This window comes from Manis javanica, chromosome 11 (genome assembly GCF_040802235.1).
Source record: "Manis javanica isolate MJ-LG chromosome 11, MJ_LKY, whole genome shotgun sequence".
NCBI lineage: Eukaryota > Metazoa > Chordata > Mammalia > Pholidota > Manidae > Manis > Manis javanica.
The window spans coordinates 44,879,068-44,895,528 of record NC_133166.1 but is presented as its reverse complement, the minus strand read 5'-3'; the positions used below and the strand labels follow the sequence as shown (position 1 = coordinate 44,895,528).

At 41.4% G+C, this 16,461-nt stretch overlaps 1 protein-coding gene and 1 long non-coding RNA gene across 2 annotated transcripts in view; one reads left to right on the top strand and one right to left on the bottom strand.

Moving 5' to 3' along the window:
* Positions 1–16,461, top strand: part of LOC140844407 (uncharacterized) — a 181,429-nt gene that overhangs the window by 104,434 nt on the left and 60,534 nt on the right. The gene's annotated exons all lie outside the window — the stretch shown is intronic.
* On the bottom strand, positions 12,448–14,695 carry LOC140844404 (uncharacterized). The gene is made up of 3 exons (XM_073216333.1): positions 14,432–14,695; positions 13,578–13,855; positions 12,448–13,269 (listed from the first exon to the last, which is right to left on the bottom strand). The coding sequence occupies exons 1-3, from the start codon at positions 14,565–14,567 to the stop codon at positions 12,991–12,993; spliced, it is 693 nt and encodes a 230-aa protein (XP_073072434.1). The 5' UTR covers positions 14,568–14,695; the 3' UTR covers positions 12,448–12,990.

Genomic DNA, 16,461 nt, shown 5'->3' with positions numbered 1-16,461 from the left:
ATCTCTCTCTATGTCAGCTTCTATACGTTCCTGTTCTCTGGCTTCTATTCCTTCAATGGCCTCTTGCATCTTATCCATTCTGCTTATAAATCCTTCCAGGGATTGTTTCACTTCTGTGATCTCTTTCCTGACATCTGTGATCTCCTTCCGGACTTCATCCCACTGCTCTTGCATTTTTCTCTGCATCTCATCCCATTGCTCTTGCATTTTTTTCTGCATCTCTGTCAGCATGTTCATGATTTTTATTTTGAATTCTTTTTCAGGAGGACTAGTTAGGTCTGTCTCCTTCTCAGGTGTTGTCTCTGTGATCTTTGTCTGCCTGTAGTTTTGCCTTTTCATGGTGATAGAGATAGTTTGCAGAGCTGGTACAAGTGACCACTGGAAGAGCTTCCCTTCTTGTTGGTTTGTAGCCTTTTCCTGGGAGAATAGCGACCTCTAGTGGCTTGTGCTGTGCAGCTGTGCGCAGACAGGGCTTCTGCTTCCTGCCCAGTTGCTTTGGGGTTTATCTCCGCTGTTGCTGTGGGCTTGGCCTGGCTGGGGCTGTTCCTCCAAAATGGTGGAGCCCCGTTGGAGGGGGAGCGGCCAGGAGGCTATTTATCTCCGTAAGGGGCCTCTGTGCTCCCTGCTGCCCAGGGGGTTAGAGTGCCCAGAGATCCCCAGATTCCCTGCCTCTGGTCTAAGTGGCCTGTCCTGCCCCTTTAAGACTTCCAAAAAGCACTCTCCAAACCAAAACAACAACAGCAACAAAAAGGAAAAAACAAGCGATTTTTTTTTTTTTTTTTTTTTTTTTTGTCCTCAGGTGCCGGTCCCAGGCACCCGCTCACTGGTCCTGCTGCCCTGTCTCCCTAGCACCAGGGTCCCTGTCCTTTCAAGGCTTCCAAAAAGCACCCACCCACCGGTCCTGCAGGGAAGGAACGCTCGATATTCTTTGTCCTCAGGCACTGGTCCCAGGCACCCGCTCACCAGTCCCGCCGCCCTGCCTCCCTAGCACCGGGGTCCCTGTCCCTTCAAGGCTTCCAAAAAGCACTCGCCAAAAAGAGAGAAAAAAAAAGGGGGAAAACGCGCGATTTCTTCCGTCCTCAGGTGCCGGTCTCAGGCACCCACCCACCGGTCCCACAGGGAAAAACGCGGGATATTCTTTGTCCTTAGGTGCCGGTCCCAGGCACCCGCTCACCAGTCCCGCCGCCCTGCCTCCCTAGCACCGGGGTTCCTGTCCCTTTTAGGCTTCCAAAAAGCACTCACAGAAAACAGAAAAAAAAAAGGGGAAAAACGCGCGATTTCCTCTGTCCTCAAGTGCCGGTCTCAGGCACCCGCCCACCGGTCCCGCAGGGAAAAACGTGGGATATTCTTTGTCCTCAGGCGCCGGTCCCAGGCACCCGCTCACCTGTCCCGCCACCCTGCCTCCCTAGCACTGGGGTCCCCGTCCCTTCAAGGCTTCCAAAAAGCGCTCGCCAAAAAGACAAAAAAAAAAAAAAAAAGGGGAAAAACGCGCGACCTCCTCCGTCCTCAGGCACCGGTCTCAGGCACCCGCCCGCTGGTCCCGCAGGGAGAAACGCGGGGTGTTCTTTGTCCTCCAGCACTGTTCCCAGGCACCTGCTCACCGGTCCCGCCACCCTACCTCCCCAGCAACGGGGGCCGTCCCTCTAAGACTTCCAAAAAGTGCATGCCAAAAAAAAAAAAAAAAAAACCGCTCTGGTTTCTCTCCACCCGCCGGGAGCCGGGGGGAGGGGCGCTCGGGTCCCGCCGGGCCGGGGCTTGTATGTTACCCCCTTCGCAAGGCGCTGGTTCCTTGCAGGTGTGGATGTGGTCTGGATGTTGTCCTGTGTCCTGTGGTCTCTACTTTAGGAAGATTTTTCTTTGTTATATTTTCATAGCTCTATGTGTTTTTGGGAGGAGATTTCCACTGCTCTACTCACACCGCCATCCTGGCTCCGCCCTCTCAAATCCTTTTTCTGTTCATGCCTTTTTATCCCCCTCACTCTTCCCCTATGGTAACCACCAACCACTTCTCAGTGTCTCTGAGTCTACTGTTCTTTTGTTCATTCTGTATTGCTTTGCATTTCTATTCCACAAAAAAGTGAAATCATTTTCTATTTGTCATTCTCCACCTGGCTTATTTCACCGAGCATAATACCCTCAAGGTCCATCCATGTTGTTACAAATGGCAGGATTTCTTCTTTATGGCTGAATAATATTCCATTGTGTATATGCACTGTATATTCTTTATTCATTCATGTATTGATGGACACTTAGGTTGCTTCCTTATTTTGCCTTTTGTAAATAAAGCATCAGTAAATATAAGGGTGCATATATCTTTTCAAATCAGGGGTTCTTTTGCAGGTAAATTCCTAGGAGTGGAATTACTGTGTTGAGTGGTATTTCTGTTTTTATTTTGTTAAGAAACCTCCATACTGCTTTCCACAGCAGCTCCACCAATTTACTTTCCCACGAGCAGCGTACGAGGGTTCCCGTTTTCCACACCCTTGCCAACACTTGTCATTTCTTGTCTTTTGGACAGTGGTGATTCTAACTGGTGTGAGACGATATCTCATTACGGTTTTTACTTGCTTTTCCCTGATGATTAGTGATGTGCTGCACCTTTTCATATATCTGTTGGCCATCTGTCTTTTTTCCCTGGAAAAATGCCAGTTCAGGTCTTCTGCCTATTTTTTAAACAGGTTCTTTGTTTTTTGGTGTTGAGTTATATGGGTTTTAATATATTTTGGATGTTGACCCCTTATGAAATAAATAATTTAAGAATGTATCCTACCATATTATAGGATGCCTTTTTGTTTTACTGATGGTACAGAAGCTTTTTAGTTTGATGTAGTCCCACTTGTTCATTTTTTATTTTGTTTCCTTTGCATAAGGAGGTATGTCTAGGAAAAAATTGCTTATGCTTATGTTCACTAGTTTTTTGTCTATTTTCTTATAAGAATTTTATGGTTCCATGTCTTATATTCAGGTCTTTGAACCATTTCAAGTTTAGTTTTGTGTGTGGAGTCAGACAGTAATCCGTTTTCATTCTCGTGCCTGTAGGTGTCCAGTTTTCATAACATGAGTTATGGAAGAGCATGTCTTTTCCCCATTATATATTCATAGTTCCATTATCGTGTATTAGTTGACAATATAAGGAAATTCATTCTTTACCTGGGATACAACTAGTACCAAGGAGTACAAGTTTTACCCATAAGAAGAGAATGAAAGCAGAACATTATTTCTTCTTTCTTTCCTCCAACTCCTTCCTCCCTTTCACATTAAGCTCCTTCCTCATGACTAACACAAATTGAGTGCTTTCTACCTTCAGGCTACATTCGAAGTAAAGCTCTACCAAATCCCAGTTTTATTTTTTGGTTTTTTTTAAACCAATTTTAGGGAAGTTACTTAGCATTGTAATCCTGTTTCCTCATCCATGAAATGAAGCAATATTTATCTTCTAGAGATATAAATAAATAAAATGGTAGCATTAAGCCTGGCAGTGGGACTTACTATCCCAAGGTAAAACTTTCTTAAAACTGCTTTCGTTTGTTTCAAAAACAATTAATGAAATGTAATATTTTCTTATAATCTAGCTTAGGCACTGGTAAAATCTTGCTGATTGGCTGATATAATCAAGATGATTTTTTAATAGAATTGTGGAGATAAATGGATAGCATCGAAATGAGAAAAAGTAAAGACTAATTCAGAGTTTGCAGAACAATGGAGTCAGTCACCATCACTTGGCAGAGACTCAAAGGCGGGCACGGGATTGGGAAGCTTTATATTGGGGAAAAAAGAAGAGAAGGCTTCAGGAATTTACTGATGGTGGGGTGTGAGTATGGCAAAACTGGTTACAGGACATCTTATGTGCTTGTTTATGGAAGTCTATTTGGCGTAGTCCTAATTTGAAGCAGGAGCAAAAATTAGGGAAGTTGGTGGTTATTGACCAAGTTTTGTCCATTTTTTGTGGACTGTCGCAAAGGTTGCAGTTTGGCTTCCTGGGCTGGTTGCTGCAGGTTATAGGTTAGAGTTATGTATTTATAGATGGTCTGGCCATTGTTCATTTTCATTATCAGTCTCTCAGTGTCTAATTTATTTAGCTAATAAACAATAACGCTAAAGTGTTAGGGGAGATGTGCAAATTTTTTGTCTTTGATTCTACTTTAGAGCACCCCGCATTTTCTTCTTTCATTATACCTTTCATACTTTTTCTTCCACATCCTACCCTGTCCTCTTTTTTTTTCTTTTTTATTAGAATAAAGAAGATAATTTGTCATAATTTGAGAATGATACCAGTTCAACTCCTCCCCCAACCCTCTCCACACACACACCTGAAGTCCTAAGGTATAAATAAGCCTGAAAACTTGCCCGGTACTGCAGACTTCCCAGAGAGTGTTTGGAAATCCCATAGAAGAAGCTTTGAGGCACCTCCTGTTTTACACAGCAAAAAGAGCTAGCATTCTTGGCCTTGTGTCACACTTTATTATAGCGTGATGCTTTCCTCACACTGTAAGTTCAGTTGAGTTAACAAAGTCTGTGACATTATGTTACCATTAATATCTGTTAAATGAATGAAATACAGGACAATTCTGGCAGGGGATACTGAACAGTCAGAGGTTAAGTGCATGCATGTTCAGCCTACCCATGTATATTCACAGTTAAACCAACAATGACTTTAGGAAAACTAATGAGCCCTTTATTTTCCACATCACATTCTCAGTCATCTCTAATTCAGTGCTCATACTGGGAGAAAGGGTAGCATCTGACAGGACTATCCTCTGTGATTTTAAACAGATATGCAATGCATGTAAATTTTACTAAGGACCCAGTTGGTATGTTTCCAAAGCATAAGAGAAATAAAAATGCAATGTCTTCTCAAAACCATTTTCTATTTTAAGTCAACTTTGCATTTCTTAAAATGCCTCCCCAAACTCTCCCTTGGAAAGACAGTTCTGTAAATGGATTTTCTGCTTTATTTGCACTTGTTTTGTGGTTACAGTGTTAGTGTCAAATGTATCAGCAGAAGACTACTGTAAAGTATATCTGTGTTTGCCACCAGAGTGAAAATGATTTGAATCAAAAGTGCAGAATAGATTGGACCTTAATAATACTTCCCTGTTTCATGCTACATCATGAAATCTGCTTCTGTTCCTATTTTTCATTTGCTTGGCTCCAACATTTAAATTTGTGAAAAAGAGTTTTATTTATAACACAATATTCTCTAAGAGTTCATGTATACCAAGGGAATATTGCTTCTGCTGAATCAGCATACTACCCATCACATCAAAAGTATTGATGGAAGAATTTATAGAAATATCTTCAACAGAGTTTAACTTTCTTGAAGAAAGCTAATAGGGAAATAGTTTTTCCCTGTTCTAGAAATAGAACTACCTAACTTCCTAACTTATAACCTCTGTCTTTTCAAAGCCTTCTTATGGTTTAAGACAATTAAATCGTCTTTTATTCAGATCACTAATAGTAAAGATTTCTAGTTTTGGGTGATATATTATGCTCCAAGAATTATCTCAGGCACTTTAGATTTGCTCTTAAATTGGCTTCTTAGAACAATACCCTAAAGTGGGCACTATTTTTACCCTCCACTGTTCTATTTTTGTTTTGTGAGATCTATAGAAATTAAGTAAGTGTGCCAATGTAACATAGCTAATGAAAAATAGATCTGTGATTGGGAAAAATGAGAGATTGATTCACTGGAGACTTATTCATCAGAATTTACAAGGACACCAATACAGAATATCAAGTATGAAGTATTAACAAATTGTGCTTAGCTTTGTGTATATATGCATAAGTGCATTTATTTATTTATTTATTTATTTATTTATTTATTTTAAGGAAAAGCGGTATAAGTATAAACTCTGGATAATGCATGCTTAAGTTTGAAACTTGACTCTGTCACTTAATACTTGGTGATTTGGGGGTAAAATATTAAATTGTCTGAACCTGTTATGTTTCATTAGAATGAATATAGTACTACCTCAAATTATTTTTTATTAATATGAAATGAAAAAAATATCTAAAATATCCACCAGCAGGCTCTCAAAACTGGTAGTTATTAAATTTAAAGATAGCCTTTTATTCCCAGTGTTTAAGGTGAATTTCAAGGACTTAATGTAAAATGAATACTTTGAAGTATTGCTCAAACTAAAATAAGCGCAATAATAGGCAATACTATTGAGAGATTGGATTACTAGAGGCACGTGCAATGGAAGAGACAAAGAGGCTGTACAAATATTGGTCAGCTGAGGAGGCAGTGAGAGAAACAATCAGGACACTCAGCTAAAGTCTACATTTCTATTATGTCTCCCTCAAAACAGGAAAATTGTAAAAGGTATCAACCAGTTTCATTATAATTTTTTTCTTTTTATAACATCTATTGGTCTAGCTCCCAAAGGAAGTTAATTTATTCAGAAAATATACTAGATGATTTGTGTAAGTCAAATCATCAGACATATTGCCTTGAAGTATTTAGGCCATTTAAAAGTAGGATATGGCCAATAGATGTGGCTGTTGATACCATCTCACCAAGTAGGTGCCTTAGTTTGGCGTCCCCCAGAAATATATCCTAAATAAGTTTTGAGTGCAAGTAGTATATTTAAGAGTAGAGGAAATGCTAATAAAAGAGTGAAGTGAGAAAAGGAAAGGATAGCAGAAAATAAAGGGTATGTTTTCAAGCAAGCAATGAAAGCAAATAAAGCTTAATACTACTAGGAAACAAAGCCACCAAGAAATGAGGAACCTGGACTATTTATATGTCAGCTTCTCTTAGATAATGGCTGGAGACTTTTTCTTCTAAGGACACTTATGCCAGGGCACATTCTAGTTATGGCCCCTTTCATATTTGACACTGGCCAGAGACTGTAGGGTCCAGTGGTCACAGTGGTAACCCTTCAAGAAGGAGCTGAAGTCAGAAGAGAAATAAAAGTACAGACATGGAATGGAACTGACGTCACACCAGCAATACTTTTGAGGAATGAATGGTTTTGCTGGATTCTGAGATGTTGTATTATCAAATTGCTGACAAAGCTCTAAAACTGAGGTTATCATGAGAGTAATAGTAAAACTATGTAATATATTTTTAGCCTTCTGCCATGTGCAAAGTACATTCAGATGTATATTATTCACTTTCAAATAATTGAAGTTTTCCTTGAAGAAAAAGGAGGTTCATGTGGGTACTTTTGATATATCCTTGAGCCCAGCAACTTTAGATTACATTTGAGTATAGAGAGGAAAAGTGTAATTTATATCCCTGAAAAGGTCATGACCATGCCCACTATGTATTATCAAAATGCTTTTTACTATACATGCAATCTCATTTACTCTCAAGGTTGGTAAGTTCCAGTACCAGCAATTACCATTACTGGCATATCCATTACACCTTATCTAATGCAATGAGGCTAAGACAATTTAAGTTATGCTGTAGGAATAGCCAGTCTGTAAGTTATCAGAACCAGGACAATAACCTAAGTGCAAAATCTAAATTACAACATCACATTCACCTGGCAGATGATAGGTTTTAAAATACACATTTCAAATCATGAAGTTTTTGGTTTATTTTATTTAGAATCATTGTAAAGTAACCATTTCAGGAAATAATTTACATGGCCCATGCATTAACTTGAGATTTGCCTGAATTTACCTTGTAGGTTGATTTTCACTCCCATGCAACAGGAGTTTGAAAATCTACATTCCAAAATGCTACTTTGTCAAATACCTACACCATGTAAAAAAAATCAGTATGAATGTTAAATGTAAGAAAAAGATTTTTATCTCAGGAAATAGACATGTGTTAAGAGTGCTGCACTTTATTTTTAAGCTATGATAAAATCAATAAAAAACACAAATTTAACACTAAAATCATGTGCTTACTGTATTAATGTTCAAAGTCATATTTTACATGTAATGATTCCCTATAATTATACAGATAACTTTCTACTTGATAAATATTCTCAGAAAGACCTTCATTAATAGGCATAGTTTAACCTGAAAGTCTCTCTCCTCTAAAACTGAAGGAATATGAGGCTTGGGTTTATTTTTGAATAGATATAGGAAACAATTTTATTATATAAAAGGAACACATTTTTATGAAATTCCGGATACTCACAGACCGTAGTAGCTAAACCTGAGAGAAGGTGATTTTACTTTCAGATTTGACTTTACAGTATTCTTTAGAGTACCTGAAATAGATCAGCCTGGGAATTCCTATGAAAAACTAATGAAACAAAGAGTTCTGATGTTTGTGAATTACAAACATTACCATTGAAGAAACTGTAATGCTGAGGTGATATGTTTCTCTATGAAGTCAAGACTTTCTTTACTGGTATCATCCTAGAATTGTGATGACTTCACTTAAGAGATACAAAGAGCTTTTTAATGACTAACATGAATTTCATTTAATGTTGGGAGATAGATAATATTAGCCTTAGTTCCTTGACCCTGACCTTGAACTTAGTTCCTTAGTCCCTTTTAAGTTTTCAAGCTAGTAAATTTAAACTCTTTTAAAGAGAGAAAATAAGAATCCAAATAAATATAAATATTCATCTGTCTAAAGAATTATAACTTGATTTACTTAACAAAGCAAAATATTTGATATCAGACAGATATGTTCCAAATTTTCATTGCTGCAATATCTTAAAATTATCTCAAATCATTTTGTGACAAGACATAAATGTATGAAATATGTATATTATATATGTAATACACATGTATATTATATATGTAATATATTATATATGTAATACATATGTATATTATATATGTAATAAATTTATTGTCTTTAGTTTATTCAGGTAAAAAATGAGGATAGAAAAACTTAATAATTTTGCTATGGGAAAAACAAAACACAACAAAACAAACCAACAGTTGGCTGACCACATCACAGGAGATCAGCATGTTATCTCTTTTTTATTAGCTACTCACTCATTTATCATCTTTTCCATTACCACTTCAAAATGCCATCTAGAACTGCTTCCCCAGATTACAAGGATGTTTTTCCTCCTTTCTCATACCTCATTGACTCCTATGAGTAAATATTCCATATTTTTCTTATTTTTATCTTACCTAAAGGTGTTTTATTCTGCCTCTGTAGAAATATAATGGGTATAATTGTCACATCTTATTGTTAAGGTAGCTGAAAATAAATAATGGAGAAGATGTAAATGTAACTAGTACTCTCTTATTTTAAAGACGTTTTTAATTATTATCAAACCTCCTGGTAATAATCGTCCTTTAACTCCTCCTTATTTTCATTTTTACAGCTATGAAAAAGATGAACTGTAGAGTTTTATTCAATAATAAATAATCTGATCTTGTCAGTGGAAAAGCACTTAAAAGTGAATTATAAAGACAATGAGAACTGGTTTCAATATTTCAAAATCTTCAGTAGATGATTAATTTTTTCTTTTTATATTTCTACAATAGAAGAAAAATAGATATTTAGTGATTTTTCACAATGCTGAAAAAGCACATGGATGCCAGAGTTAAGCTTCATACTGCTAATAATACCAACCAGTAACCTATATACAATTGCCGAGGTGTGGCTAAATCACAAATGGTTAGAGTCTGTGTATTTGGCAGTCCATTCATCATTAAAGTTACTGATATCCACTTAGTATTGTTAGGGTCTGGGCTTCCGAGGCTTCTCCTGAGAACAAACTACACAGGCATAGAGATGTAAATTCAAGCAAAGTCTTTATTCAGCCAGCTAGCTGGGGTCCAATGTCAGCCCGACGCAGCGGGTCTCAACAAGGACCCCGAGCACTCAAAGCCAAGGGTTTATATAGCATTTTCAAAACACTTAACTCATAGTAATTTTCCACAGCTGCACATTATTCTTGCAAGACATACATCCTGGGGTTAGGCAGGAGCAAGATAAGACCACTCTTCAATTGTTAGGGAGGTTCTGCATGATAAGCTTGGTATGTAGGATTAGCTGACCAAGGTTAGCTGACTAAAGGCCACAGCTGCCCACCATCTGGTGTTCATGATTAGCTTGTTTTTCAAGGCCTTACCCAGTTCCAGTTTTTCTTTCTAAGTCATATACTCAGAAAATGGCTTCTAGGCCTTTAAGATGGCTATGCTTATGCTAACCTATTTCTATTCTTACATTCCCCTCTTCTTCTTGTATCTATTTCAATCATGAAATTAGGGGTCATCTGTTTGGTTAACACTCTGATAGTTCTGTCTCAACACTATGATTTGCATGGTGCTAATGCGTTCTTTGATAAAGGTAACACATGGAGTGACTCCGGTTTGGCGGGCCTACTACTTGTTAGAATAAGCTGGGGTGGTGCTGATTACTTCTGTCTTGTTGCAGAGGGAGGTGTAAGTTTTAGGAACTCTTTCAATGCAGGTTCTTTGCCTACTTACAGAGGATAAAGTGAGTCTCGGTCTTTGTCTCATTCTCTCTTCTACAGATAGGGACTCTAGCTGCTGCTAGGGAAAAGGGGCGATGACCGCTCTGGCTGCTTCGTGCTGAGAAGGGGGCGCAGTAAAGGGTGCAGCTCGGTCTCTATCACTGGTCAGTTGAGAGGGCCTCAGAAGGCTGGCGCTTCTATTCTGAGTTTCATTTTTATTACTATTTGCAGTTTTGTGCTGTTGGATTCCCCTGAGGAAGGCACCGCCCCAAATCACTCACCAAAGACGTTTCTTGATGCAACAAGCAAGAGGAATTTATTCAGAAGCCAACTAGTTGGGGTCCAAGTCTGCCCGTCGCAGCGGGTCTCAACGAGGACCCTGAGTACTTACAACTAAGTGGTTATATAGGATTTTCTGAGGCATTCAGCCCTAGAGAATTACCATGGTTACAGATTATGTTGTAGTAACAAGATAACAATACTACATAGCAAGATAACAATACTACAAAGGCAGTAATTTTTCAAACCTACGATTTCTGGGTTAGTGCCACGTCCTGGGGGTGTAGCAAGGTAGGGTCAGCTTTTATGCTTAACTAACCGAAAGGTTAGCGCTGCCAGCAGTCATGATTGATTAACTTGTTTTTCCAGAGGAGTTACCTGGTTTCAGTTGTTCCCTCTGAGTCATATATCAGAATGGCTTTTTGGGCTTCAAGATGGCCACTCTTAGGCTAACTTATTTCTCAGGGAGGTTGGGGTCCTACATTCCCCACTTCTTTTTCTGAACATTCTAATCATGGAATGTTGGTGTCTTCTTGATGTGTGAGGGTATGATACTGTTGTCTCAGCATTAGCACCTGCACAGCACTTACTCTTTCTCTAATAAAGGTTATTACTCGATTTAAAATGCAGGGACCTAAGGTGAGGAGCAATATAAAAATAAGCAGGGGTCCTGCCAAGGTGGATATTAGAGTTGTAAGCCATGGGGATCTAGAGAACCAGGATTCAAACAGGCTCTGGTTAGCTTCTCGTTCTCACTTTCGCTGATCTAATTTTTCTCTCAGTTTAGACATTGAGTCTCTTACTACTCCAGTATGGTCTGCATAGAAGCAACATTCTTCTTTTAGAGCTGCACATAATCCACCTTCTTTTAGAAATAGTAAATCTAACCCTCGTCTATTTTGCAGCACAACTTCAGAGAGGGAGGTTAGGGACTCTTCAAGTTTAGAAATAGACTGTTCTATAGTTCTCAAATCTTCATCGATAGCTATTCTTAGTCCTTCATAATGTTGGTTTTCTTGTATAATTGCAGCCGCCCCTGTTCCTACTCCGGCTGCGACTCCTACTCCTAGTAATACAGCTAGAGTGAGTGAGACTGGCTCTCTCTTATACCTTAGTCTAGGTTCTAATTCTGCCATGAATGAGAAGTCATCATGATACATTAGTCTGGGTACTAACTGGACCATTATACAGAATTCGTAGGAGAAATTGAAGACAGAGGTGGAAACACATGGAGTTAGTCCAGTATTACAGGCCCACCATCCTTCAGGTGGTGGGACTAAATACCTGTTTTCTCTTGTGGGGATCATGGGGATGGTCTCATTACATAAATTTTTATGCGTGGCGGGAACCGTACCTAGACACTTTCCTATTCCAGACACTTCGGTTAGTGTTAGCTTTTTATGACTGCCCCAACTACAAATTTCGTGGCTGGTTGTATTCTTAAAATCAGCTGACAATCCCAGCCCTTCATAATAAGGTGGTCTAGAAGAAAAACATAACCAACAGGACTCTGTAGTTTTAGGGTCGGTGGCATTTAGGACTCTGAAAGCTCCCTCAACAAGGTTGAGGAGGCGCTGTCCATTGCTAGAAAAGGAGGTCAGTGGGCTAGGAGCAAAGACGGGGACAGCTGAAATAGTTAGGGTTCTTTTCGGGGCTGGGGTTGGGAGGCGAGGCTGATCTGGTAAGACAGCGTTTGGTCCTACTGGAATAGCTGGGAGGGTTTCTACTTTGAGTCTAAGAGTGAATACAACTCCATTATCATATCCTTCCTGATAGAGTCTTAATCCCCACATGAGCCCTCTTTCCCAATTTGCCCCCTTTCTGGCCTCAGTAAAGGAAATATCAATAAGATTACAGGTAGAGCTGGTCATACATTGGGCCTGAGTACTGTTTCTTTTAACTCTTATAAGACTTGGAGGGGAGCTCCCGGCATTTCTGCCTATCCAATGACATGTCCCTGTTTGTTCACAGCCCCAATTTTTGCAGAAAAAGTCTGTCTGCCCACCACACTGTGAGGCCTTAGCACGATCGGTTGAGGGAGCTGGGCACACATAGAAGCAGGTATCTTGGAGTTTTTTCATAGAAGCCCGAGATCCACATCCTGGCCTTCCTATTCTACCTCCGTGCCGAGGGTCTTGTTTGAAGAGAGTACATATGTCTACAGTGAGGGTAGGCCACCAAGTCCCCCTAGGATGCTGTTCTGTTAACTGGACTACTACTTGGTGGGAAGCTGGGGTAATGATTTCCCATGTCAGTAACCTGGGTTCATGGGGGTTAGGGTTCTGGTGGGTTGGAAGTAGCAGGAGCATCAGAATTACTAACAGCATAATTCTTTTTACACAAGCGAAGCTTAAGGGGGTTATCAGTCCGAGTTACTCGCCAGTCCGGGTCCGGGGGTGCCTTCTTTAGATGTGAAGCGTGTATCCAGGAAGAGACGCCGTCCACTTTTACAGCTGTGGGAGTAGTCAGGAGGACGATGAAAGGTCCCTTCCACCGTGGCTTGAGGTTTCCTGTCCGGTGCCTTCTCACGTAGACTGGGTCTCCCACCTGGAACTGGTGAGGCACCGAGAGGTCTTCTGGCTGATAGGCTTCCTTGATGGAGGCCCACACCTCTTTCTGCACAGCCTCCAAGGCTCGTAACCTTTCAAGCAAAAACTTAGTAGTTGCACACTCAGGGAATGTATGAAGATGTGCTGACTGAAGCGGGGCCGGGGCCCCAAACATTATTTCAAAAGGCGTTAGTCCAAAGCGGCTGGGAGTGTTCCTAACTCTAAACAGGGCAAAGGGAAGGAGGACTAACCAATCACATAAGCCAGTCTCTATGGACAATTTAGTCAAGGTCTCTTTTAGAGTTCTGTTCATCCTTTCTACCTGTCCTGAGCTCTGGGGCCTGTATGCACAATGCAATTTCCAATCCGTCCCCAGGATCTTGGCCAATCCCTGACTTACCTGGGCAACAAAAGCAGGGCCGTTGTCGGAGCCGATTACCTTTGGAATCCCAAACCTGGGAAATATTTCTTCAAGGATTTTTTTAGACACCGTCTGAGCTGTTTCAGTTTTGGTGGGGAATGCCTCTGTCCATCCTGAAAATGTGTCTAGAAAATCTAGAAGGTACTTATATCTATACTTAGCAGGCTTAATTTCAGTGAAGTCAACTTCCCAATAAGTTCCTGGGCGATCTCCTCGAAGTCTTTTCCCGGATATTGCTTGATTTTTGCTCACGTTTACTAATTGACAGGGAACACAATTTTTTACAATCTCGTCAGCTAATTTTCCTAATCTAATAACATGATAAGGGGAGTCTCGAACTAAAGTCTTTAGGTTTTTTGCTCCCAAATGTGTCAGTTGATGTAATTGCCTTAAGTATTCTTATGCCTCTTTCCGGGGCAGGACAACTTTCCCTTTTTCAGACTTGTATATCTCTTGGGGTGAGGAATTTTTGAACCCTAATTTGTTTATACAAACGAGATCTTCAGGTGTGTACTGGAAGCTCTCGATGTGAGTGGCTTCCGGACACACTTGAAGGGGCAAAATGTTCATTCCCTGAGCCGCTTGCTTTGCGGCTTGGTCTGCTCTCCGATTTCCTCGAGCTATTGGAGAGTCATCTTTCTGGTGTCCAGGGCAATGCATTATTGCTACTTCTTTAGGCCTATGGATGGCTTCCAGCAAATCTAAAATTTCTTGTTTGTTTTTAACATCTTTCCCGGCAGAAGTTAACAGCCCTCTCTGTCTATAAATAGCCCCGTGTATATGAGCAGTGGCAAAGGCGTATCTGCTGTCAGTGTAGACGTTAAGTCTCTTACCTTCTGCCATCTTTAGGGCCTGAGTCAGGGCGATGAGTTCTGCTCGCTGTGCAGAGGTGCCCGTTGGGAGTCCACTGGCCCATACAACTCGGTCATCATCTACTACTGCAGCTCCGGCCATTCTCTTACCATCCATGATGTAACTGCTCCCGTCTGTATACCAAGTCAGGAGTCTCGTTCCCCCTAAGGGCTGATCTTGCAAGTCCTGGCGGGTTCCTGTCTCTTCAGCCAGGATTTCCTGGCAGGTGTGAAGCACTTCTTTCTCCAAATCAGGGAGCAGAGTGGCCGGGTTTAGGATGGCAGGGGGGGCAAACTCTACTCGATCACGATTCAGGAGTAAGGTTTGATAGTGAGTCATTCTGGCATTCGACATCCATCTCTCGGGTGGTTGCCGAATTACACTCTCCAACGCATGTGGAGCAACTACAGTAAGTTTCTGTCCCAGTGTCAGTTTGTCAGAATCTTTAACTAGGAGGGCCACAGCCGCCACTACTCTCAAACAGGCAGGCCATCCACTACTTACTGGGTCTAATTTTTTTGACAAATAGGCGACAGGTCTCTTCCAAGGTCCCCATTGCTGGGTCAACACTCCCCGAGCCACTCCACTCCGCTCATCCACAAAAAGGACGAATGGCTTAGTTACGTCTGGCAGGGCCAGAGCGGGTGCCGACAGGAGGGCTTTCTTGATTTCATCAAAGGCCTGTTGCTGTTCAGGTCCCCAAACAAACGGGTCCGCCCCTTTGGTTAGGGGGTACAGGGGGGCGGCTAAGGTGGCATATCCGGGTATCCACAATCTGCAGAACCCTGCTGTTCCCAGAAATTCGCGGACTTGGCGCGGAGTAGTAGGGACCGGGATCTGCGTCACAGTCTGCTTCCGGGCTTCAGTAAGCCACCTCTTCCCTTCTCTCAGGGAATACCCTAAATAAGTCACTTGTGGTTGGCAGATCTGTGCCTTTTTGGCAGATGCTCTATACCCCAGCCTAGTAAGTTCAGTCAAAAGGGCTTCAGTAGCCGCTTGGCAGACTTCCTGTGTAGGAGCGGCTATCAGTAAGTCATCAACATATTGTAACAAGGTTACCTGCGGGTTGGAGGCTCGGTAAAAGGCCAAGTCCTGGTGTAAAGCCTCGTCGAAGAGGGTAGGTGAGTTCTTGAATCCTTGTGGCAAGCGAGTCCAGGTCAATTGTCCAGTAGTTCCTGTGGAGGGGTCTTTCCACTCAAAAGCAAACAGCGGTTGGCTACTCTGGTGCAGGCGCAAACAAAAGAAGGCATCTTTTAAATCTAAGACTGTATACCAAGTATTTTCTGGGGCCAGAGAGCTTAGCAGGTTGTAAGGATTCGGCACAGTGGGATGAATGTCCTGTGTTCTCTTATTAACTTCTCTTAAATCTTGCACTGGTCGATAATCTCCTGTTCCCGCTTTCTTTACAGGCAGCAAGGGAGTGTTCCATGGGGATTTACATTTTACTAATATCCCCTGTTCTATGAGCCTCTGGATATGGGGCCTAATCCCATCTCTGGCTTCTTTACTCATTGGATATTGTCTCACAGTTACTGGTGAGGCTGAGGCTTTTAATTCTATGACCACCGGGGGTTGGTTTACAGCGAGTCCCATACCTGCTGTCTCTGCCCAGGCCCCTGGAAACTGGTTGAGCCACCTCTGATTAACTCGGGAGGGTTCTGGTTCCTTAAAAAGGCGGTACTCATCTTCTAACTTTATGGACAGAATGCTTAGGCCCAAGGGTCTCTTTTTTCTATCAGTCACTTGGGTATCTTCAGTCTGAAAGGATATTCGGGCCCCGACTTTGGTCAAGATGTCTCTTCCCAACAAGGGTGTAGGGCATTCCGGTATAACAAGGAATGAGTGGTTTACTTGTCCCACTCCTAAGTCTACTGTTCTTTGGGTAGTCCATGCATATTGTTTCTGACCCGTGGCCCCAAACACCCAAGACTTTTTACTAGAAAGGGGGCCTCTAGCTTGGGTCAGTACTGAATGTTGAGCACCGGTATCTACCAGAAACTCAACGGGTTGC

Coding starts and splice junctions, on each gene's coding strand:
- LOC140844404 (XM_073216333.1), bottom strand. CDS start 14,567: ATGGATGGTAAGAGAATGGCCGGAGCTGCAGTAGTAGATGATGACCGA. Junction 13,856..14,431: donor GGCCCTAAAGATGGCAGAAG/GTAAGAGACTTA, acceptor CCTGTCAATTAG/TAAACGTGAGCAAAAATCAA. Junction 13,270..13,577: donor GCCCTGCTTTTGTTGCCCAG/GTAAGTCAGGGA, acceptor TTTGCTTGAAAG/GTTACGAGCCTTGGAGGCTG.